We start from the raw sequence: 25,088 nt of genomic DNA on the forward strand, positions 1-25,088 counted from the left end.
ATATATATATATATATATATATATATATATATATATATATATATATATAGTAAAACAGCATTTCAATTTGGCATTTTTTTCCCTTGAGTTTTTGGTTTTCTTTGCATATAAATATATGGCTTATCATTGTCTTGAGATTGTTATAAACTTAGAGTACGTCAAATCTCCAAACAAAATGTATACATGGATCAAATGACTTGAAACTGTCTATGTATAAATAGATATAGGAATGTTGAATAATTATGTAATAAGACATGCTTGTAAATAATGAGACTTCAATTTATTAGCCTGTAACTCCAAGCGGAGGACTGTAATCAGAATCGCTACTCCGAATACTGTTGCAAAAGCTAATATCATATGGCAAAAGTACGATATGTTACACATGCCGCTTTATGGGAGAAATTTACTATGCTTCATATGTACACAAAAAGCATACAGATATACCAGTGACACAGTCTGTGTGATCACTGTGGTGGCTATGAAAATGGAAATCAAGGTTTTTGCAATGGATCCCACAAAGGTCCTTTTCAGTAGGAGTGGACCTGCAGGCATGAACCTAGACACCTAAAAGCATATACCACTCCACAGAACGGCTATTCAGCTGAAACGTTTACCTGATGCACATTGCTGCAGCGCAGCGGATATTGAACGTGACTTAATAACGGAGGATCAGAGCTTTCTGGGGTGAGTTAATAAACTTTGAAATTCATCTGGATTAGCACCACTTGCACTAATCAAACAACTCTGTACTAATGATGACATATCCATTGTCATTACAAAGCAGAGAAGTCACTCATCAATGTGACTCTTCTTAAATTAAGAACATCCTGAGGGAGGGAATGCCTCAAAGAGCTCAATCTGAAATGCACCAATAAGAACACAGACCCTTCGGTATGGCATAGCATTATGTGTTTTACAATTTGGAAACCATGCAGAATACAATTATTATAACAGAGTGAATGCACTTTCTGTTGACTAATGCGGAAATTGACAGCAGTGACACCCGCTCAGAGTACGTTTGCAGTTTCTTTTTAAGCACTTCTTCCCCACAGAATATACCTTCATAAAGGTCTATTTTCCTTGGTATCCTTCGTGATTTACATTTGATAAGTCACGACAACAAGACAAGCCTTGATTTATTGATTTTTGTATTAAACAGACCCAGTAAGGAGCTAGAATAGCTGCATTACAAGAAGAACTTAAGAAACAGATGTGAACCTTAGTTGAACATCCTAAACACACACGTCATTTCTTTAATGCAACTGATTGCCTCTTATAGATTAGCATACATTTTGAGTGTTAAACAAGTAACTGATACCACCCTTTCCTTTACCTTGTGGATACTTTGGAGTTTAAAGAATCATCACTGAATTATTTGAATGTAAAGTTTATTTTCTCTGTCGAGCTCTAAACTGCTTTATTATTGATTTGTACTATACAGTGATGATGAATAAATCATTTTCATGATTGCACAATTGAGTCAAGATTAGACAAATCAGATATTTTTAAATGAAAATTACATTTGTACTTGATACTTTAAGATCAAATCTTTACGAATCTCCTTAATTTTTGGCTGGTACTTGCCAGTAAAAGGGTGTGCAGGGGACGGGAGTGTCCGACAATTGAGGACACTTAGTTCTTTACAAGTATGTTTGGCAGGAGAGTGAACCAGGAACCAGACTTAAGCCCTCCATGAACAAATAAGAGGTATTCACAGAAAAACCTGGGAACCTTTGTTGTGCATCAGTGGAAAAGTTTGGAAAGTCAAGAGAAATGGAGACCAGTTCCCTGGCTGAGTGAACATTGTGTTGTAACCTGTGAAGGCCTAGAAGTAGCCAGGGTCTGAGAAATACTTATCCTGTCCTAGACGTTTTCTGTTGTTAATTTGCAAAGTCAAGGAAACCACATAAGGAGTAGACAAGCTTCTCACGAGTGAAGCAGAACACGAAGGAATCCAGGTGAAAATTAACTAATCCCTGGTTATTGGAACACAGTGCATTGTGGAAAAGAAACATTTGTTTTGTTTGACAACCCGAGACATTGGAACTTTCTGTTGGCAAATAACTTTCATCATCAGTTTAGTTGAGAATATATTATCCTTACACATTAGATTTAAGTTAATAGTGTAGCAGTCGGAATTAATGTTTTCAGGCACGAACGTGACTGATTAATTATTTCACAACCTGACGTTTTCCAAACATTTGTTTGAGGCAGGGAAACCCCTCTTAGCTTTGGGGACAGAGAGGTGGTCTTTCCAACCCTTGTACTGGTTATTAAAAGTCTATGACCAAAACTAGGTCACATTTATGTCCGAGCCTTACTTCTGCACCCTTACATCATGCAAGCACGATCTTAGAAGTTATAAAGTAGAATAAGAGACCCAAACAGTCGAGAATTCACATATAGCATGGCAAAACAAGGCATGACAATTTATATATGAACAAATGTTCTTAGAGAAGCAAAAAAAAGTTATACTTATTTCTGTTACTCAAATAAATGGAACAGATTTAGTGTTTGGTATAATCACAGCAAGGTGGTGGTAGAAAATACCAGTTCATAAAATGTTTAGGGAAGGGATTAGGATCATTTACCTTATTTTGTATCCTTTGGCCTTTAAAGCGTTGGGCAGGCTATACCGAAGGGTACCTTTTATATGGATTTATGGTTAAGTGAATTAAGTAATGTTTCCATTATATCAAGTGAGGCATTGACTGAAAAGATTATAGCCCACTAAACAATCGATGCAGGTGATGCAAATACGTCCCTCTAGTGTGAACGTTTACAAAGTATATGCAGAGCAGCTTCTTCACATGCTTTTATTGCTTAGACATAGTAAGATACTATTTGGTCAGGCTGGCGATATTTAAGAATTAATTTAAAACTGCACCAACCTGCCTATATCAAACTTCTTGGTATTCTAGGCACATCATGTGAATCTAAAATGGATTCAAATTGCAAAAGGTAAATGTTACTTTCCTGTAACAGTATTTTTGCAGCTTTGAAGATTAATATGCTACCCCCCCTCCCGTTTCCCATGGAGGTTGGCACGTTTCAAGATATATGCTTATTTAGATATATTTTCTATCTCAAAGTCAACGATAGCACTCTGTAGTTATGGTAATGTTGGACTCTCATAAGGAAGAGCACTTTTTGGATGGCTTCTAACTTTGCACCGTTCAGTGACTTGTCACATAACTCTCCAAAAGAAATATATCCCAAACTCTGAATTTTGTTGCAAAGTTTAATAAAGTGGGCGTGGTAGTGGAGTCCCAGCCCTTTGGTGGTCCCGTTAATTTCCCATTGGCAGAGCAAGGCTTTCATCTGCATCCCAAACTGGCTCTACATTAGATGGCTGTACCAAGGCGACACCATAGCTGTTTTCATTCTCCTTGTGCAGTCGTGGAAAAACCTTTTATTAATGTTTTTGATGAAATGGTGGTGTCTGAAAATCAACATCCTGCATTTGGCCCGGCTTAATTTTCATCACACTGCTTCATTATTCATATGTGCCATTTATTTTGTTTTTCCATTAATCTTTCAAAGACTATTCTTTTTCCCTTAGTCCTTAAAACAATGTGGCACATTATGTGGGTTTTTAGTTTGCCCCAATGTAAGCATAATTCTAAACAATACTTTGGAAGAGTGATACAAAATGCAGCACTTTCAAGTTGCTTTTCATCCTATTCGATATTTGAACCACTTGAACACATCTTTTAATGTTTTAGTGTATTTGTATATTTATACTCCCCATATTTAATATGTCTTTGTTTGTTTTTCCAGAGTGCAGTTCTTTCTCTCCACCAACAACAGTAATCCTTCTCATCCTGTTGTGTTTTGAGGGTCTCCTTTTTCTCATCTTCACATCAGTTATGTTTGGGACACAGGTGCACTCCATCTGTACCGATGAAACGGTCAGTTACTTAGTCTGCTTTTCCATTTTTTCTAAGCTATTGAATTAATATTTTACAGTTTATTTTTATTTCAAAATGTTTTGTGGCACGCATTTAATTTTGTGTTATTAGTGTTTCACTGTTTTTGATGTTTGTCAACAAAATCTTTCACTCCAGCTTCCATCTATCATTTAGCTAGTAGTTGGAATGAAGAAAAACAAACCAGGCAATCTGATCTGTCGGTATTACAGTGATTACGTTAAGCATTTACTTTAACATTATTTCATGGGCACACATTTATTGTCTTTATTGTAAAGTTAGCCAACCAAATACAATGATTACGACTAAGGCAGAAGATGATCAAACTTACATTCCATGTATTGTTAATGCAAGTACTGGGAAGAAGATGGCTAGGAGTGTGAATATTACTCCAGGAACTGTTCTATATCGCTCACAACAGTTTGTTCTTAAATCGTATCTTCTGTTCTCTTAATCGTCATCGCAAAGCATTCAACTCATTATGCCCTGATACAGCCTCATGCCAAGGTGCATATGTTATAACACAGTGCAGACATTTACTACGTCCTAGAATGTTGTATGGGCAGCTACTCCTTTGTACCCTCATGTACTCGCATCATGTGACATGGCAGAACCTTGCACGCTCATGCCCTAGCTTACTTAAATGCCAATGTGCATAGGTTATATTCTGCTGCAGGGTCATGGCAAGGACATTAATTTTGTACCCTTGTAGTCCCCCCTGGAAAGGTAAAGACAACTTGCGTATAGACCAAAGCGCATGTCAATCCTTCTACGATCTTGTTGTGCCTATTAAGACATGGCCTAGCCTTGTATGTGTAGATACAAATGCATACATGCCTGGAATGTTTGTATCCGTGGTACAGCTTGATCTGTTTGCCACTGTAATGGGATGTGCTGGAGCACCTCTCCCATCCTCCTCATTCATTTAAAAATCAAATTGCCTGCTGTTTGTTACCATTTCCCACACTCTACACATCTGTGTGACTTGAGCCAACTTGAAATATATGGTAAATGCTGACATTTTCTTTCTTCCCTCTTATTCCCCTGGTATTGAGGACATTTCTCATGTCCTTTGTGGCTGGCAACAGGTGACTACATTTTTGAGAACGTTGTCATGTTTACCACTTATTAGTCATACCAGTAAAAAGTGAATGGTTTGTTTGTTAGTTTATTTATGTTATTTATATTGCGCTCAAAGCCCGAAGGCATCTAGGCGCATTTCTTGACAAATAACCTGCAGGGCGAGTTGCATTGGTTACATAATTGCAATTGACATAGTTGTAGTGTTGCAGTACAGTACAACATTTTACATTGTTGCCGGTGGCAGACATTGCATTATTGATACCATACGGAAAAGCTCAAGGTAATTACATGGTTGCCAGCAATAACAGCGATACAAAGTGAAAAAGACGGGTCAAACTATAAACATCTCTCTGTTGGCTGAGAGGGATCTAACAAGTTCCTGGGTGAACAGCCAGGTTTTGAGGTGTTTGCGGAATGCCCAATAGGAGCTTACAAATCTGTGTTTTGCCTGTAGATCATTCCACTATTTGGCCGCTGTCACTGCGAAACTGCAGCCACCTGCCTTCTGGCTCTTGAACCTAGGTATGGCAAGGCAATGCGTGTATGCAGCACGTGTAGGTCTAGATGATTGGTTAGGAGTGAATTTGTCTGTGAAGTACTTCAAGGCAAGTGTTTTGAATTGGATGCGCTCTGAGATGGGGAGCCAGTTAGGCAAGGCACTGCTCCATGGCCAAGAAATATTCAGTCCGCAAGAAGTGTAAGTTTGATATTTATTAAAGTTTATAATTGGAAACAATAAATGTCGGTATCAACATTTTATCACAAACATTTTAGTGTTAGTGTATGAGCCTAATATACGCGTGCTGTGCTTTTTTTTTTTTTTTAAACGTGTTTATTTTAAACCAGTGCACATACGAAGACCGTACAATCAAATCAAAGGTATAGCGGAAACCCCAGAATGAGAGAATATAAATGAGCAAGCAAATTTCAGGCCATCATAGCACCATCCCACCTCCCCTCTTTCTCCCACCACCCCCTCACGAGTCAGCCCTCTCCCTGGCTCGGCCGAGCAGACATATCCACAGGTCGCTCACCGCCCAGTTGACGAAAAGCCGTGTGGCCAGCTGGGGTGTTTGGGATAACGTCCAAATGTTTGGTCCAAGTCTAGGAACAGCGCCTATATGTTCATTGTACAGAACATGGGAGATGGAGGCAAAGTTTGTCTGATGAGGCACGAAAGTTAGGATAATTTTCGGTTGTTTAAAAAACTATTTTAATCATTAACAAAAACACATTTACAAGGATAAACAATTCTTAAAACATTACATACAAAAATCAGTACTGTGAGTGAAATGAAAGGATGTGGTTATTTACACTTCTCAGGTACACGTTGCCATATATTTGGCTAGGGTAGAGTCACAAATATCAGTTTTGAAACCACATTCACAACTGGTTCATCATTACTTTCATTTGACCAGATGGTTGCGCACCATCTTCTACTCTTCTGTGCATACATTTTAATCACTGTATTTTGTCAAATGAAAGTAATGAAATTCACAGTCGAATTCAAGTCAATTTGAGTATTATATGTGAAACATCAGTTAGTGCAACTGGATTCATTGCAAGCATACATATGCATGACCGCACAACATAGTGAAGCACCGTCATCCGATTGTAATTGGTTATTTATAACGCGCTTAATACCCAGAGGTTTCTGAGCGTGGAGGCGGGGATCGAACCCGTGTTGCACTACCGTCGCCTTGCTCTCTAGGTGAGCATGTTGCCACTGAGCTATCCTCCCGAGACATCAGAGACTGAACAAGCCGGGTCCACCACTCTGAATCAGGAGAAGAGCCTGTGAGGCTGGAAATGCATTAGAGGGACAGGGTCTCCCTGTCCTTGTCATGTAGTCCTTTTTCATATGTGTTCTGTATTGTTATCTGCCCAGGAGTACATGTAGGACTCCTGGCATTACAGCCCTTCCTATTTTTGGTTTGGTGTACAGACCCTTGGGATACCCTTATGGCACCCATGGGTAGGGGTACAACCCTGTGCCCCTAGTGTATGTTTTTGGGCACCTGTGTGTTGCCCACAGAGCCGGGTATGGGCTGTTGGCAGCTCCATGCTGAATTTGACAGGTGCTCCGAGTATCCTCCATTTTGGGGACATGCAGGCCCTGCCATTGGAATCGGTTGATTCCTGATAGGAAACAAGATGGCCCCTGTGGCCTCTTGTTTTCTCTTGCTGTTACCTTGTTTTTCCCAAGGTCCTGGGAAGCCCTGACTCTGTCCCTTCCCCTTGACTGGTGTTAGATGAAAGTTCTTTATATGGTATTGTGGTCAAGTCCAGGCCAAACTGGCTGAAGCCTTCCCAGTGAGTGTATGTTGTCGGTACATCCTGTGGGTGGGACCTGGGTGAATGGAGTGGATGACCAATATGCACTTCTTTTTATGGGTGTCCAGTTTCTGGTATGTGACACAAAGACTGAGACAGCCCTGCCCAAAACTGGTAGGACTGCTGTGTGTAGTGCTGAATGGCTGGATACTTGTCCCAATACACATTCCTTGTTGTGAGTGTCTGAGAGGGAGGAGAATGGCCTGAATGCACTGTATACCTGATTGGCTGCCTGACTGCTGAATGCCCTTCTGAGTGATTGGTTGCCTGAGTGTGACCCAGCAGAATGAATGAGACAGAACAGTGCATCTGGGGGCCTCTCACTGCTAGAAATCGTTCAGAAGTCGAAACTGATGCTTGATCTCGACCACCAAACTCGAAGAAGACGGTTAACCGCTGTTGCCATCAATGCAATCTGAAAGCCACCGTGACGCAGAGAGAGGACCTGGCTAGGAGACCTCTCCCCGAGCTACGAGAGACCATCGTGCACCGCTAACCTTCGCCAAAGCTCCCTGGAAATCAGTGCCTCGACAGGCTGCCAACCGGAGATGGGGACCGCCGAGGATAACGAAGATAAGCACCGGACATTCCGTCCACCGTAGTCGACCAGGGTTTGCTATAACCGCTGGATGCCCGTCGAAGCTGTGTTGCCCAGAAGCGGGGACCACTTGACGCCGAGCCGGCGACGACCGGAGCCACAACGCTCCATTGATTAAGAAATTTGAATCCAAGGACGCCCTCGCCGCACGACCGACAGCTTTGTCCCGCCGGAGAGTCAAGGTTGCCGACGCGCAGAGGAGTATCCACTGGTGGGTTTCCCGTCACCCGAAGACCAGACATTGGCCAGCTTGACGCCCTTGCTGGGCCAAAGTTCTTCATGGACTCTTTGTGGTAACAGACTATCGTCATCGAGGTGCCCCGCACGCCTCGTCTTTGCAGGACGTCCACAACCGATCGTCGATGAGCACTGCCAGGACCAAAGCTCTTGCCTCAACGCCATTGTTCACCATTTCTTCGAGGGATCTCGACGATCCGGTGCTCCCGCCTTTAAAGGGAGCCGCTCAAGAAGGATCCGTCGATGACCCGACGTACAACTCTGGTCTTCCAGGTACATTGGGGTTGTAGAACTAATTTAGAAGGAAATAAGACTCTTGTGAACAATATGCGGACTGGGCTTGTATTATATCTTTATTTACAGGTTGCCCAGGTGGGGGGGATCCTTATACAGAACTTTGCCTGGTGGTAGGGGCTCAGTATTCTACCAATTGTTCTAACCAACTGCTTTCCTCCTATGTCTATTGTTGGTTCCCTTTATTAATTGATTTGTGTGACATTTGACCGAAGTACAGTTGATGCACTTTAATGAAATCTGATAGTAATTGTGGTACCACTTAGAACTGTGTATATATTTGCTATTGTAGATTAACTGAGCACAAAGTGAGTTATTGTGATAGTGTATATAACCTTGAACTTTAATTATATAAAGACTTTGTTTTCACTAATACAGTGTGTGGACATTCCGTTGTGGTTGCTTGGGGACTACACTGTACTTAAGAACCAGCCTGCATCACCTCTTGAGATCTAAGTCTTGTTTGCTCAACTACATTACCAAAAATAGAGAATCTTGGCTGGGGTCCTCTGTGCCTCTCCTCTGCCATATAGAGAGCAGGAGTACAGACACCCCACTTCAGTCTTTACAGAGCCTAAAAAGAAATAGAAGACCGTAGGCATAACCGCACGCCTCTCTAACGACCATCAGGATAGTAACAAATGCGCACAAGGAGAACAGCCGACAAAGAAACGCAAGGCATAAGGCTAACATGTGCCTGACTAATCACCATCAGGAGTTTAACGAATACTAACCAGGAGGAACTGCAACTATTCAGACTGGGACCAGGGTCTGACCCAAACAATTAGTTATAAAAGGGCCTGGCAGATAACTATCAGTAAAATAAACAGTGGAACAACTGTATTTGTAAACACCAGTAATAATCAATGTTAAATGTATAATGTACCACACATGATTATTGGCATAGCTATGCTTGCAATTAATTATCTATACAGTTGCACTAACTGATGTATCATATACAATACTCAAATTGACTTGAAATCAACTGTGAATTTACTAGGGTCAAATAGGCCAGCGGTCATGATCTCATGCTTGACTGTGCTCCAGGTAAGATTTTGAGGATGGAGTATTTTACCCTTATTTTTAAACTTTGAGAGTAAATGTGATTTTAAGAGAGTAAAAATGACTTTTATCCTCTGCAAGAGACTAAAATGTATGTGTCACCCAGCCGACACGTGCAAAAACTGTATGGAAAGCCTTACTATGCAGCAGCTTTCTGCATTGTGACAGAATACACCTTTCATTATTTCTCTAAGGTTTGGCCATTTGATCTCTCCTGTACATATTTAAATGTTGAAAATACAAAAACCTAGCCAATGACATAGTAAAGCAAGCATGAATTATATTCTGTGTTTTTAGGTTCGATAGCAGAATTGTCTTTTGATGTTTAATGAAAGTCCTCATTTGCTGGAGCTATTACTACCTAATGGTATGCCAAAGTTATGATACAACAGTGCAGAGAGACAAGGACTCCGTGCTAAATTCTATATCTAATCTCATGGTCAAATGGTCATTTATAATGCGCTTTTGGCAAAGTGCTGTACATAAAACAAATGTATCACACTTCTCACCAAACCGAAGTCGGTACTCCTTTATCGACAATGAATGGATTAAAGGCTGAGTTGGCCTTGCCGGGATTTGAACCTGCAACTTACAGATCACGCACACATTGCAACAACGAGTGCTCCACCAGCTGTCCTATCTTATTGGCTAATATACTTCAGAGGTCAGTTAACTGAGTATCGACTGAGGTATAATCAACACAGTGCCTAGATGTTGGATGAACCATGTATGAAGTTCTACATAAAGTTAAATACCTATCTGGATTGTCACAGGGACAGGTTTTGCTGAGTTTCGATTTCAATTACAAATGTAACTTTCATTTGTTTTTGAACAGCACTTGCACTTCCTGGAGAGTCGGGTTTTGGAGGTTTTCATTGTAGTCTTGAAGATTTGAGAGGCTAGAACACCTGAAATACCCTTGAACAACACCTGAACCCTTGAGCAATGATGCTGCTGCCACCGACCATTTATATTAATGTACCCCATTGACTGCAAGGTTGAATGGATGTAAACTAAATTGTGCATAGTCATCATTATTTCACACTGTTTTTATAATTAGAGTGTACATTAAATTATATGTGCAAAAATGATCTGCCTTAGCATGATTATGCACACAGCACAGGAACTCTGAAAAATACAATTGTGCAATACTGGTTTGCTTTCACTGGAAAAAAAAGCCTAATTTGTTACAAAATATTAATTCTTGATTGCAGCTTAGTTTTCCATCTTATTAATTTTACAATCTTTAAATGTAGGAAAATAAATATGCATAGTGCTTCTGTTTGCTCTATGAGCAGCAACACAGCAGAAAATAAATGGAAATAAACAATTTCTTTCATCAGTGTGCAGTTTCTTTTTTTAAAAGGCTTCAGAGAAATGTGTTCTGTTTCAGAGGCTTTTATCCATGGCTTGCAATTACATCCATGTAGATAAAAATCGAAAGAACCCTTTTGGTTTCTGTCAAGTAATCTGACCTTTGCACTGCCCTGTGCTCTAAACTTGTGTGTAAATGCACACAGGAAAATAATAAAGCAGTCGTATTTACATGATTTGTATGCGTAACAAGGCATGGTACGCACCTCATCCGGAGGGCTGCTTGTACATACTGATAAATAACTTAAGGTACACAAACTAACAACCAAACAGTAACAGCCTTTATAAAGCCCACATCAGGGTGAAACATCAGCACGTTCCGCCATATGATTAATGTTGGCTCAAATAAGAACACACAATGCGTGTATTAGGCTCATACAGTACCACCTTTTTGTGATAAAATGTTGATACCGACATTTATTGTTTCCAATTATAAACTTGAATAAATATCGAACTTGCACTTCTTGCAGACTGAATATTTCTTGCCCATGGCGCAGTGCCTTACCTAACTACCCAAGAAAGCACAAATGTATCTTGAATGATTAGGGGAATGTCAATTACAGTTGGGTAACTGCAGGCTAACAGACATTGAAGCAACCACCCGAGATAATGAAGAGAGGCACACATACTTAAAACTTGACCCAAATCCAGTAAAAGGTTAGGCCTCAGAATTGTGTGTTTGCTGGCAATGGTAGATTATGGAATGGCATGGGGCACTGAATTCCAGGAGGTTGAGGCATGCCATTCCAGAGTTGAAAGAGGGCAGAAAGAAAGGCCAGGTCAGTAGCTTCTTAAGAGATTGTCTTTGAATAAACATAGAAATTCTTACTTGCGTGCAGAGCATTTTTCTAGAGCAGAAAACGAATGTTGCACACTTCTAATGCGAGAGACAACGTTCTGGGCTCAAACATGAGCACCCACTGTAGTCTGAAGGTATATCGGGCAAAATAAAGTCCTCTCCAAAAACATTGGTAGCTCAGTGACATCCGCAGGGTCTTATTCATTTCAGTTCCAAAAATATTATTTTTTTAAATGGAAAAATACAGTGATGAGTATTGGCTAAACCCGCTTTTGAGGCCTACACTACTACTTAACCAGAGCCATTCAGGGAGAGAAACCTGAACAGCCTGAAAGGCACCTCCTTCACATTTTCTGTAAACATGGGTGTTGGCAGGCTATATCTTCAAGAGGGGTGTGAGCTGATAATGGTAGCAACCCAAACAACTTAAGTACAGTGGTTCCAAAATCAAGGTACTATATATACTATTTTAATTAAACAATAACCATGCAATCAACGAACTATAAAATGATTGAAAATCCACTCCTGTGAAATTAAGTGGAGAGAATGCATTTTTATGTTAGAAACCTCTCTCTGGAAAGCTTAGCAGCGGTTATGTTTCGGAAGAAAAAGGTAGAGAAGGCGATCTTAAATGTCACTGTGCTCCCAAAAGAGGACCAGGGGGACAGCGCCTCTTCACAGTACCTTTTTATTCTTGTCTGGAGGTGGGCCTTCTTGGTGCTTTAACTGCTGTCGAGACAATGCGATCCACTTGCAGTCAGTTTGATGGTGTAGGCTATTGAAAGGTGGAGATGGTGACACAATGTCTTCCAGTGGTTTGGGTAGCAGTTGAGTCGGCGGCGAAACAATGGTTTCTGCTGGTTTGAATCTGTGTTTGCGACAGATATGGATGGCTTCCAGTAGGTCGTGTACGTTCTCAAATCGGTTGCTCCCACAAAGGTTGAGCCCTGGGTTGGGTTGCTCAAAATGGTCCATGGCAATTAGTCGAGCTCGCATCTGGATGGCTTGAAATGCAGCAAGAGGTTCAAAGTTTACCTAGTGTTCAAAAGCAGCACTGCACTTTATTTGGTCGCTGGTGTCTCGAGGCGGCAAATAAGGATTCCATCTGCCTCTGCACTTCTAGGTTCCTGGAAGTCCCAATCTAGGTACCTATGCCCAAAAAAATTACTTGCTAGTAAACTCTCTAAAATAGTTATTTTCAAAAGGCCACAGAGGATAGCCTGAAAAACACGAATGGTGCCTGTTAGATCAAGTGGTACCACGTGGTAAGGAAGTAACCTGTCTGGGTCTCAAAGTTTGCTCTGTTGACACCTTAGTCCATCTAGAATTAGACCTAGAATATAAGCTGGTGCCTTTGGTAGCACAAAGGAAAAAAACTATTGGGTGCCTACTGCACGTTTTAGTTGGTACCAATAATACAATTCTATAAAATGAAAATAACTCTGTCATTATTATATGGTCTGGGAACATGCACGCATTCACAGGTATTAACCTGGCCAAAGAGAGAGGGTAAGATCTGGAAGAAGTCTCTAAACCTCTCGAAAAGCATGCCGATAGTTATATTTTATTCTATTGGGGACCAGGAAGTCCTTTAAATATATTTTATTTATTAATAAACCCCTTTTTTTTGTTTGTTTGCAAACTCACATTTTCACCTGTCCCAATGGAAATGTTTTTTTATTTGGTCCAGGAGAAATCTTGGAGAAACAAAAAAAGGATTAGCTATTGCCATTTCAAATTGCCCGTCAGCTGAATTGCTGCTTCCAAAGCGCAGTATGCCTTTGTTTACAAAAGATGTGGCAGGGAAGGGTAAAGTATATTTACATTTTACATTCCAGCAGCTTGGCTGAGCCAAGCAAAGTTCAAAATAAAACTAGCTGCAGAGTATGTGGTAGGTTGCCTGGAAGGCATTATCCAAATTGACCTTTTACAATTGTCCTTTTGTCCCAATTGCCCTAATAATAGTGGTCCTAATTGACCTTTTGCACAATTGACATTTTCCTTTATTTTACTTTTATATATATATATGTGTGTGTGGGGTGGGTTTGGGGTAATAAATATTATACAGGGATAGGGTGGGGGGGTTGCAGGGGTTTTGGATTGAGTGAGGAGTTGCAGGGGGTTTCCCCCACATATATGTCCTAATTGACCTTCATTTCACGATCAATTGTGAAAAGGTCAATTAGTATACATCCGCCTGGAATAATGACGCTGACTGGCGGCTGCAGACCAGAAAAACAGGCACTGGCAAAACGAACAGTTCTGCCTTTTGTTAGACAAATAATTTTTTCTTAAAAGGCACTTTTGATATTTTCAGAAAAATCGCATGTGGCAGGTGCATCATAATATCATTTGCCAGGTACTCAATTCACATGCCTTGTACGCCCATCAAATACGCTGATGTGCACCTTCTGCTACATATTGCCAGATACTCCATTATGATGTCCGCAATTGTCATCAAATCTCAGGTACACATGCATCCGATGGCAACAGTTGCCATAAAATACCAAGATATTTGCTTTACATGCCAGGTATTGGCATCAAATGTCAGCTACTTGCATCATCATCATCATATCCTACTATGGAATAAACAGCTAGATGTATAAGCCGTCATGCGTCCGCTTCTCCTGATATTGCTGCTAGAGGGAGCTGTAGCCTTACGCATACAATAAGAAGACTTCAAGTTCATCTTCCAGGCGAACAAAATGTGTATTTCAACAATGACAACATACAACTAGCTGCAGAAAAGGCCCGAGACAATTGCATACACTAAGAAAATATATACATTTAAAAAAAACATATAAACAGCAATTTGTTGGATTAAGCACCATTTCTCTAACAAGATACATTACTTTTTTTGTTTTCAATGTGATTATGTATTATGTATTTTATTCATTGTAATATTTCTTGGTATGTAGTATATCAATAATATTCTTCATGTACGTTTTAAACGTTATTTGACTTCAATGTACTTTATTTTATGATCTCATGTCTACTTCAAATCATATTGCACATAATTTGTATTACTCGGACATCCCTCAACATTATATATTGGAGTCCAAAACACGTAAGTGGAATCCAAGACAATGAGCAGCAGATACAACAATTGGCTGTATGTACTATGTTAAACTTTCAACGGATACTGAGATGTTGTTTGAGGTTACTACTCCTCCACGTAAAAGCAGTAAGATCCTTTAAAATTTATTTTTCGATTAACTTAAAATACATTACAATACAGCACATAATATATTTTACACTCTGAAAATGTCTTCCTTTATGCACATTAGCCTTTTCCACTAGTATTTATATAACACACAGCACATGTGCTAGAGTCTATTGTCCTTGAGGATCGCACACTAGTTAAGCACTCGCTTGTGGCATGGACCCAGCCTTCATTTCGCATGTTATAGGCCTTGCAGACCCAACTCATGCCTTCATTCTTTGGAGGGTGATCAGCTGAGTGGCATTTAATTAAAAAAAATTAAGCTGTGACCACAGTGCATGCGAGTGAGATGAAGATAGAATGAAACACTATATAAAAAAAAGTAGCTATCTGTTCAATTCGTGGGAAACTATTTCCCAAATTAGTTCATCAGCCTCAGAAAATTGAATGGCTTTTCAACGTTTCCCAAATTCAAACCTTGAAACAGCTGTATGCACGCAGTGCACTCCAGTAACTACATGAATACAGGCTACTATTGCGCCCGCATTTATTTTAGTGCGCTCGTTTCATGCAGCTGCCAGCACGTCATTTCTTTTCCTCATGGTCTCCAAATTGCTTCAAGTTACCTTGTGCACAGTCCCACTCTGCACGTACGTACCTACGTACACATGCCTAGTCTGTTACACACATTGTACCCGTTTAACTAAAGAACAGCTGCCAAGTGGTCTCATAGTATGTGTGGCATCTTCGGTTCTACGTTACATCACCTACCTAATTTTGAAAGCGGTAGGCTTGGTTATGACGTTTGGATTGTTACATTTTCTTTTATATTCCCCTGACCCCCGATGGCCTCATTCCTGCCACTCTCCCCACATACATAAAAATGTCACACCAAGCTTGCCTCGTTCAATATTATCGAGGGGGGAACCACTGCATAGGCTTATCTTCAAGCATCAACCAACAGCACTTATGCATTTTTTGTTTTTCCGATTATAAGTATGGGTCTAGAGTCACAAAATGCAAAAGTGCTGTTTACAAAAAAGCCGAAACTAAGAGGAAGTGTCATACATGATAGATTGCTGCTTTGCAGATGCACCTTTTGCTTGCACTTTTTCCATCCCTAGAGGACCTAGTTTACATGCTGTATTTGAAAGAGATGCTGCAGTTGTCTTTGTATTTTACATATCGCCTCCTCATTCTGATCTATGCCCTATTTATGTTCACCCAACCTTGAAATAATCCGGGCAAGAATTAGGCATATCTGTATAGTCAGTTGTCGGTAGACAATTCAGCCCAAAGAGCTAGCTGGATAGCTTAATTGGTTTATGCACCTGCTGCAGATCTAAACACGCATATGCAAGCAAAATATAATTTGAAACCCAGGGGGGTAGGGGCACAAAAGGTAAAAACATCACACATCGCTCAACGTATCTCCTTATAACATTTTAACTCTGTCACAACAACGTCATATTGAAAGGAAAAAGCTTGGATGAACGTTATACAGAATTATGGTATGGTATGAAACCTTGCCAATTAAATAGCAGGGTAACATTTTGGACCGATCAGACCACTGCTTATATATGGAGATCTGTAACACGTATGTCACTGGGTAGTTCTATCAATGTGTTTGTACGTTGTCTGTGCCAGTTTCACGGTTTGTCTTTCTCTCTTGGTGCTGATCACTATGCCTCTTGTACCCACACAGTGTGAGGAGATAACAAAAAGGATTGCTGCTTTCTTATTTCCGGCACAATAACTATATATGAAATCAATTTGTTGCTCTATGGGTTTCAACATTTTTGCCATTTTATGTTTGGTCCTGCACTGTTGAACAGGTTTTTTTTGTTTTTTAAGGAAGCTCCCTGGTCCCATTTCCCATTACAACATATGTGTTTCTGTTACTAATGGGGATTAAGTGAGTCATTAAAAAGTATTGGCACAGCAATATGTCCGGCTTTGTAAATGAAGAGGGTACTTTTTGTTTGTATTTGTTTTGTTAAAGGAGACCTAGTTCATACAAAAATAAAATATTGTTCATAATTATTGTTTTCTGCCCATTTCTCAGCTGAACAAATACATGTAGCTTATTTTCATCATTTGTATAAGCCCTCTTCTTGCAATGCTTGTCTTCCAAATATGTTATCTGCTTTCAAGCCCTTTAATCGGAAATTACATCAGAGGAGGCGAGGAAATGCAGTCTTCACAAATGTTATTGCAGCAAAGAGAAGCAAAAGGTTGCATTTTCTTTTATTGTACACCAGCAAGTTCTCATAATTAATAATCATGCCCCACCAATGGAAGTAGTGCCCAAAGTAGTATTATGTACTTCGGCTGATGGCACATCCCATTAAGGGCACAAAAGCAGTACAAAAAAGAGGATACTAGCAGCAAAATCCTTACAAAAATGGTGAACATGAGATGTAAGCATTGTTTATTGGAAAATGGGCAGAATGTAAAAAACATTAACTGTTATGGCCAACATATTAACATTTTCTGAAAACTCCATAGGCCAAACACATGATTCCCCTGCTTTGTAAAGCATGATCTATGAGCTTTGCCAATTATTGTTTAACTTGAATATGATTGTGCTTATAATACATGTGTGGTTGAATGGCTCTTTTTGGTCCAAATATTTTTTGATGACATGGCCAACTGTAAGAAAAAAAAACGCTTTCATTTTGAAATGATTCCTTGACCTTTTATTTACATGTTTTGTATGTGGGACTTGTATTCATCGTTTTATGTTTTATTTAATACATTTGTATGTGGGAGCGCCTATGAATGTTTCAATTGAGTTATCGGAATTACTTGTTTTGTGGAAACGACCCTGTCTTGCAACACAGTTGATCTGCACCCTGGGATTATGGGACAGATGTCCATAATGATCAGCACCTATTTTGCACATGGAACAACTAAAACAGTCTTGACCGAAAGAATTATATTTTTATTTTCAGGGAATTGAACAATTGAAAAAAGAAGAGAGAAAATGGGCTAAAAAGACAAAATGGATGAACCTGAAAGCAGTATTTGGCCATCCCTTCTCTATATCATGGCTAAGTCCATTTGTCACCCCAGAGCAAGGAAAGGCTGACCAGTACCAGTATGTGGTCTAAAGAATCCTACACCAGCAGCTTGAATGCATACAAAATCACGATGCAGCTATAACCTTCTTTGGATTTCCACATGTGTTTATAAAAGAAACGAGGACTCTTCTCACTTGTCAGTGAAATGGACCCAAAGTACAAAGAGAGCATCCCTGCACTCTAATTTCAATTCTTCTTATTTTTTTTTACTGGTTTGAATGCCTTTTGGTCTCTTCCGCTTTCTCAATGTGGAACCCTTGTTAAGGTGGTAAGCTGTAATCCTACACTGTTCTTTTACTCTGCGCCAAACTGCTGCCGAATTGACATTACTGATCAGAGATAATGACGTAACCAACGTTGCTGTTTTATTTCCATTGATCTGGTCGTTCCTGACAGTAGTACTGAGATATACTGATAGTGACTGGGCTTGCCTTCACTATTTTCAGAAGTAATTGGCTCCGTTTTGTAAAGACGACCATGGTACCTCCACCGGACCCACTTGTACAGCATTTAATCATTAGCAGTGTATATAGAGGATTTAATAGTAAACTGCATTGCCTTGTCAAATTTAAGAAGCATATTTTCATCTACACATTCAGGAAAGCTATCAAATGTATCAATCAAGAAAGTAACGATATCTGAAAAGGAGGCCCACTTCAAATCTGAGTGCCAAGACTGCCCTCAGCCATCCTTGTTTTGTTGCATGTATTAACAGTTTCTTAGCAGTACATGAAAACTGGATGCATCCGTAGACTAACAATTGAGGTAAAGTAGCTATTTGGAAAGCAATACATTTGGCTGCAGCTTGCCCAATTTTTCGTATTTTAGTGCTACCCAGCAGACCAGCCTTTGACGAAAAGTACATGGAATAGTAGACGCTGTAGCAGAAAATCAATAATGCACCGAAGGAGCTCCAGTAGTGTGGGGCAGTCATCTGCCACATGCACAACAAAGCCTGGTAAAGTCTCACAGCAGGGCTAGCAGCTTTGGAAGACTTTCTAGAATCCAGAGCATTAAATATCCCTGTGGAAGAATGTAAAACGAGTTTTCTTGAGACTGTAATTTCTCAGGACACATTCTTCTCTTGTTTTGCATTCTTCTCTTGTTTTGCTTCTCCTCTGTTGACTTTCAAGCAGACATTCCATCGCTTAATTGACAGCACCCTTAAAAACTCAGTGCATCGTCCTACACGTAGGATGGCATTTTCTGTCATGCATTTTCCAGCTTTTTAACATCCAGACACACGTATTAATAAACAAGCGGTGCTAAACTTATATCAGTATTTAAGGAGAAACCTATTCAATCAGTGCCCTCTATCGTTGCACTACACATTGCAAATGCACTGCATCTTAGTACCATTCAAATTCTGCTGACCCTCCCACCCCCCATCTGCTGTTTCCATGCGTCAGTGTAGATGGCACTAGTCTTGGAGCTCATCAAGCTAATGCAAAATCCCATCAAGCGTGTTGAAGAACCTTGTTATTGGAGGAGTCGGCAACACTTTGAAAGGAGTGTAATAGCCTGGGTAACAGGATCCTTTGAGGTATGCTCACTTTCCCTGTGATCAACATAGCAAGGCCACTCCGTAGCCTACTCATTTTGATAATCTTTTTCCAATTCTGTAACATTCTTTGTATTGACTTTGCTAAAATCAGAGTTTTTCTGAACCTATGTAACAAAAAGATTTTACTGATATTTGTATTGTTCTATAGATGAAAGGAGTGCAAGCTGGCAACAAAAAAGCCAATATGTCACCATTCAGGTCCTCCTGATCTTGTACATGTCTTTGTCATGTGTGGAAGAACCCTATTCGGCCTGTCTTTCGGTGTTCAAGAATATATTTTCAGCTTATAATGAGATGATATTTTTTTACCAGCTTATTTGGAACCCTTGATCAACTAATGTCAAAAGTAAGCTGGGAGCTTGATCTGCATAGGAAAATTTAGCTTTTTTATTGTTTGATATTAACTGATAATCATTTAAGAGAAAAGCATAGAGAGCTTATGTGCCTGCACATTTGTTGTTAAGGAATATCCTGTTAGCTGGGCAGAATGGCATACATGCTATCATGCCATCTAGAATTGACATACATTCTTGGCAAGTGGTGGAAGCAGTTCCTATTTATTAAACAACATGTAGGACTAATTCAGGTAAATATTCTTGTTAGGCTGTGGGAAAGAATTTTAGGAATTACTGCTAACAGACTTCGCCACATTGTGCTCTTTTCATGCACTGATTTAGTCTTGTCCCTTTAGCCTAACCAGTATCTGATGATCTCTAAGTAGTGCTGGGTGGTATGAATCAGAATAAGCTCTGGCATTGACTAGTGCATGGGTAAACATCATCTAGTCTCTCCATGAAGGAACATATGGCCAGATAAATAACGACAAAGTCGTTGATTCTTTTTTTGGTGACCACTGTAGTAAGGCTATGTTCTCGCCCTTCTTCAATTTAGTTATGTAATACATGAATTGCTCCCATACATATATTTGTAAATCGGTTTGCCATCCTAACCCTCCTGATTGTGATCTTGGCAACAACTGAAAACACCCTCCTGAATGTTTCTCCAACTTTGTTATTTTTATGACAAGTCCATGGAACTGGAGAGATCCCAAAATAATTTACTGTATATAAATGCCAGCCAACTTTACTATCAGTTTGTTGGTACATCTTGGTATTTGTTTCTCCACAGATATAAAAGAGAGCTGTGACCTTTGGTTTGGGAATAAAGAGATGGGTCTAGCCCCGGTAGTCTACAGGGCAAAGGGGGTATCTTTGTATATTGTATGAAATGGAAAGCTAGCATCCCATATAATACTGCACATTGATGAAGAGAACTGCTACCTAAAATGATTGCTAAAACTGTTGAGGATTACGAACCCTGAGGATGGAACTAATCATGTTTGGTGTCCCATCAGAAAGCTGGTGTTAAACCACTGAGTTGAGAAAAGATTTCCCAGGACCACGTGGGAGGAAAAAAACAGTAATTCCCCCATTTTAAAGTTTTTCCCAAAAACACCGATTTTAAACAGCAGCACACTTTTAATTGAATTTGTTCAGATTATAAACCTCTAATGATTAAAACATGTTTGCAGTCTTCGTGGGTGGAGTTGCGTGACCTATGGAAAGTCTGTGGTTTTGCAAATGGACAATTACAGGTGCAGTTGAAGTACATCTGTTGAAATAACTGTCTTTGCAAGTTTCCTTGTCATTAATTGCTTTAGCAACAATGAGAAAATATAATTTTTATCTTTCGAAGTCGCATCAACTAGTTAACACTTTGATCCTGTCTAATCAGATTCTGATTCCAATGGAGAATCGATGGCCTTTGTGTAGTACCCATTTTTTTTAAATTCTGTATATTAAGTCCCCTTCTTATTTCAAACTTTACCTGTTCACCATATTGCCTTTTATTTATTTTGCAGTGTGTCAGTATGTCGCTTTGAAAGCACTTTGAAACACAAAAATCCAGTTATTTTGAACTTTGATAAGATCTTTCCTTGCCCTTCGGATTCCAGCCTTTAAACTCTTATGTCAGTTGTCCATGGGGATAAAACTGGCAACAGATATTTTCTCCAGGTTGTCTCTGATCGAGTTGTACATTTTCTTAATTTTAGGCTCAAAGTAGGAAAGAAGGTTTTGCAGTCTTGTTTCCTAAAATTGATTTTTGTTTACTACTGGATCGGTTCGCTTGCAAAAGACCATGAGCAGCTCGCCAGTTTCATTTGCTGCCTGATTAATGATTATTTTGTAGTAGGATTGTTTTCACTGTAAACTACAATATGACATTGCCTGAAGAATGTTTGGCTGTGTTTTGTTGTTTGCATCCAATACCTGTTTCCATTACTGTTCCAGGTTTTGTCCTGACCTTTTCCTAGTCTCTGGTCGCTTGGATAGGTGTTGCATGAGGGAAAGGGAGGACGAAGATATACCTGAGGTAGGATTCAAATTACCCTATCTATACTGTCAAATCGCGTTCACACAAGGCAACAGGTCTTCTTCAATAAACTTTAAGCATGCATTGGGACAAAACCTGCATGCAAATATGGAAACCTCAATCGACTGTAATCCTCACCTTCTAGTATTTTCATGTTTGACCTCCTTGTAAAGGTTATGAGCATTTTTTTCGCAAGTGTACACAAGGGTCTCTAGCTGCCTCATTACGCTTCAATTTCATTTCCATACCTTTTAGATCATCTTCCATCGAAGTCTGCTTCCCTTTTGTTGAATCGCCTTTTTATTTGGAGATCCTCCAGGAGTTATTTAAGTGTAGTCTCCCCATTGGAGACAACCTCCCTCAGCCCTTCCCACTTCATTGTCCTCACACCTCTCCCAATGAGAGAAGCCCAGTATGAAAATATGCATGGCCTATCCTTCATTATTGTCCCATTACTGGGCCTTGGGTTGGCAGCATCTCAAATTAATGTGATTGCTTGTCCATTCTTTTTCACAGCTTTTTTCACCAGGCCAAGCCCTCTGGGTAACACTTTATTCTCCAGCATGGTGTCTGGCATGGATTTATATGCTCATGAATATTCCCCGTCAGGCTGGGAATCCTCGGTAAAAGAAAAACACTTTCACTTACAAAGTGTATTTCTCCTTTAAACCAATCACTGTCCTCTGGGTCATACTGCCCACATCCAATGACAGTCCTCTCCCAAATCCCCTCCTCTGGCAGCCATCTTCTGATTTTTACTGCACGCTTCATTGTTGGCAGTCCTCGAGTTTGCTCTGTGAGCTACTTCTACGATTGTTGTGTTTTCGACGGAAAAGGTTCTATTTTTGTTCCAAAAGAGCTGTGTGCTCTTCTCCATCTGCCGACAGCGGGGATCCGTTGTTGGGGAATTTCAGCACCCCTCAAGGGCGAAATCATCAAAGTTTCCAGAAGGCCATCGGGCCTACTTCGCGCCCTCGGACCATGACTGAGAAGGAGGAAGGAAGATCCCTCTTCAAGTCCTACACCAAGTGCAGACTACGGAATGTGTTTGTTGAAGACAATCCCCTGCAATGCCTCGACTGCCTGCATCCAGACCACAAGGAAGGAGATTGCGAGATATGCCTCAATTTCTCCAAGAAGACAAAGGATAGACACAGTAGACTGGTGGCGTGGCTGAAAGCCAAAGCCTCTGCCCCGTGCTCCAAGCAGGGTCATGCCTCACCCAAGACCGGTCGGTTCGAGGAGCGGTCTTCTAAATCCTTTGAGGGCGCCTCATCCGTGAGGGCCCAAGACAAGGCCAAGAACTGCAAGTCCGGGTCCATTGGGGTTGCCGTGGAAGCGGGTCCCACGGTGGACAAGGCACCATCGACATCATCCTCCGCCTCCATTGCCAGCCGACATCAAGCTCCTCATCGAAAAGGAAATCATCCAATCCAACTAAACTGGAAGAGGCATGAAAAGCTGCAGATGGAGGATAAGGTGGCAGAAATGCCCTAGAAGGTCCAATCGCCACAGGATCAGAATTAGTCGGTTAAGTTGGTGGTGGCTGCTCTCACGTAGGCTATGGCAGACTGACCCTTTTCGAAGGTAACCCCTGCAGCGAAAAAGGTATCCCTGCCATTGAGACGTGAAATCGCTGCAGTGACTTTGGCAAATTCTGCTGGCACACCGAAGAAGGGGACAAGGTCTCAGAACCCGTTTCGGCCCCTCAGGGTGGAAAGAAGGGAGGGCAAGGAGTCCCCAGGTCGCGGCCCAATCCAGAGAAGTTTCATCCACAAGGACGTGGAAGAAGAGGAGGAGGATGAGGACGGCACAGGGCCTAGTGTTCCGATCACGCCCAATCAGCCAAGGGATGCGTCTCTGGACATGCAGTCAACCCGCCACACCGTGGTGTCAGAGATCTAGAAGAGGATGCCACAGGGCCTGGTTCCAATGGTCCCCCAGACCACCGATCAGCCACCAGCGAAGAAGCGGAAGCGTCATCCGATGCCCCCATTTCAGCCTCCACATCCGCATCTGGCACCTGGCCCCCCCAGCAGACCCAGACATGGGGACTGATACGGCCACGATGACAACAATATCATCGCGGCAGGTGTCCACAGCCTAGGGCGTCCCCGCCGGATGAGGTGGGGCCGTTCTATTCCATGATCGCCATAGCCTCCAAAATATTCCAGTTTGGGCCCGAAGTAACCAGGAAGGAGGGTTTCTTGAACCAGAGGCGCAAGGCTAAGAGGAAGACAACCGGGCGGTGGCCCTTGTGGACGTCGTGTGGGACGAGGTCTTGGCCCTCTTGAAGAACCCTTGCATGGCTCTGGCCAAACGGGATAGGCTGGAGAAGAAGTACCAGGTGCTGGAATCCGCACCCAAGTGCCTGAGGTCGCAACCATTGCCAGATTCGGTAGTTTCAATGGCCGCAACGAACGGTCCGCTAACCTGTCCTCGTCTTCAGTCCCCCGGACAGCGAACGGAAGAAGATGGACACCATGGGAAGGAAGGTGATTTACACATCCGCGTCCACCATCAAGGCGGCCAACGCACTGGCGATCCAAGCCAGTTATGACAGGGAGCTGTGGTTCCTTCCTGACAAGAAGATGAAGGCAATCGCTCTCTTCCAGGCAGGGCAGGTAGCGTTGCATCACGCCATCACAGTGGTGCTGAACATTGCCGAAACAGGGTTCCGGCAGAGGGGGAACTGTGTCTCGATGTTGCCAAGGATGGATGAAGGCCACGAATTTCGGCCAGGAGGTCCAAGCAAAGGTACTGGACATGTCTTTCAACAGAGAGAACCTTTTCGAGAAGGTCGTCGACAAGTCCCTACAGGCCATCAATGCAGATTCGGAGATGGCCCATTCCCTGGGCACCCTCAAGCAGCACTGCTCTTCTTTTTGCTCCTCCAGAGAAAAGTCGAGCATGTCTTCAAAAGGTTTCTCCTCATTGTACTGTCAGCCTTCCAGATACACGACTCAGGAAGCCTACAGGGGCCGTTCCCAGGCCCACAGTGGTGGCAGATGACAGCGTCGCCGTTGCCTGCAGGGCAGGAGTCCAGGGCCGAAGCAAACCTGAACCGACTAGCACATTGTGCCCCCACCTGTGCACCCCGGTGGGAAGCCGGCTGATGAGGTTAGTCAGCGAGTGGAAAAAGATCACCACCAACAGATGGGAGCTGGACTTTCTCGCCCAAGGACATAGCCTGGA

The 25,088-nt window shown here is 41.4% G+C and overlaps 1 protein-coding gene across 2 annotated transcripts in view; it reads left to right on the plus strand.

The window, feature by feature from the left end:
- ZDHHC3 (zinc finger DHHC-type palmitoyltransferase 3) overlaps nucleotides 1–21,756 on the plus strand; it is a 402,886-nt gene extending 381,130 nt beyond the window's left edge. The window contains exons 6-7 of one of the 2 annotated variants that reach the window (XM_069648316.1): nucleotides 3,781–3,911; nucleotides 17,828–21,756. In XM_069648316.1, the coding sequence (XP_069504417.1) occupies nucleotides 3,781–3,911; nucleotides 17,828–17,986 (290 nt within the window). In that variant the 3' untranslated portion in view covers nucleotides 17,987–21,756. Of the gene's footprint in view, nucleotides 1–3,780; nucleotides 3,912–10,372; nucleotides 10,734–17,827 lie in introns of those variants that run through there. The other variant, XM_069648317.1, reaches the window with a different exon arrangement.
- Nucleotides 21,757–25,088: the final 3,332 nt, after the last annotated feature.

Source organism: Ambystoma mexicanum, chromosome 2q (assembly GCF_040938575.1).
Source record: "Ambystoma mexicanum isolate Mex_15411 chromosome 2q, UKY_AmexF1_1, whole genome shotgun sequence".
In the NCBI taxonomy this organism is placed as follows: domain Eukaryota; kingdom Metazoa; phylum Chordata; class Amphibia; order Caudata; family Ambystomatidae; genus Ambystoma; species Ambystoma mexicanum.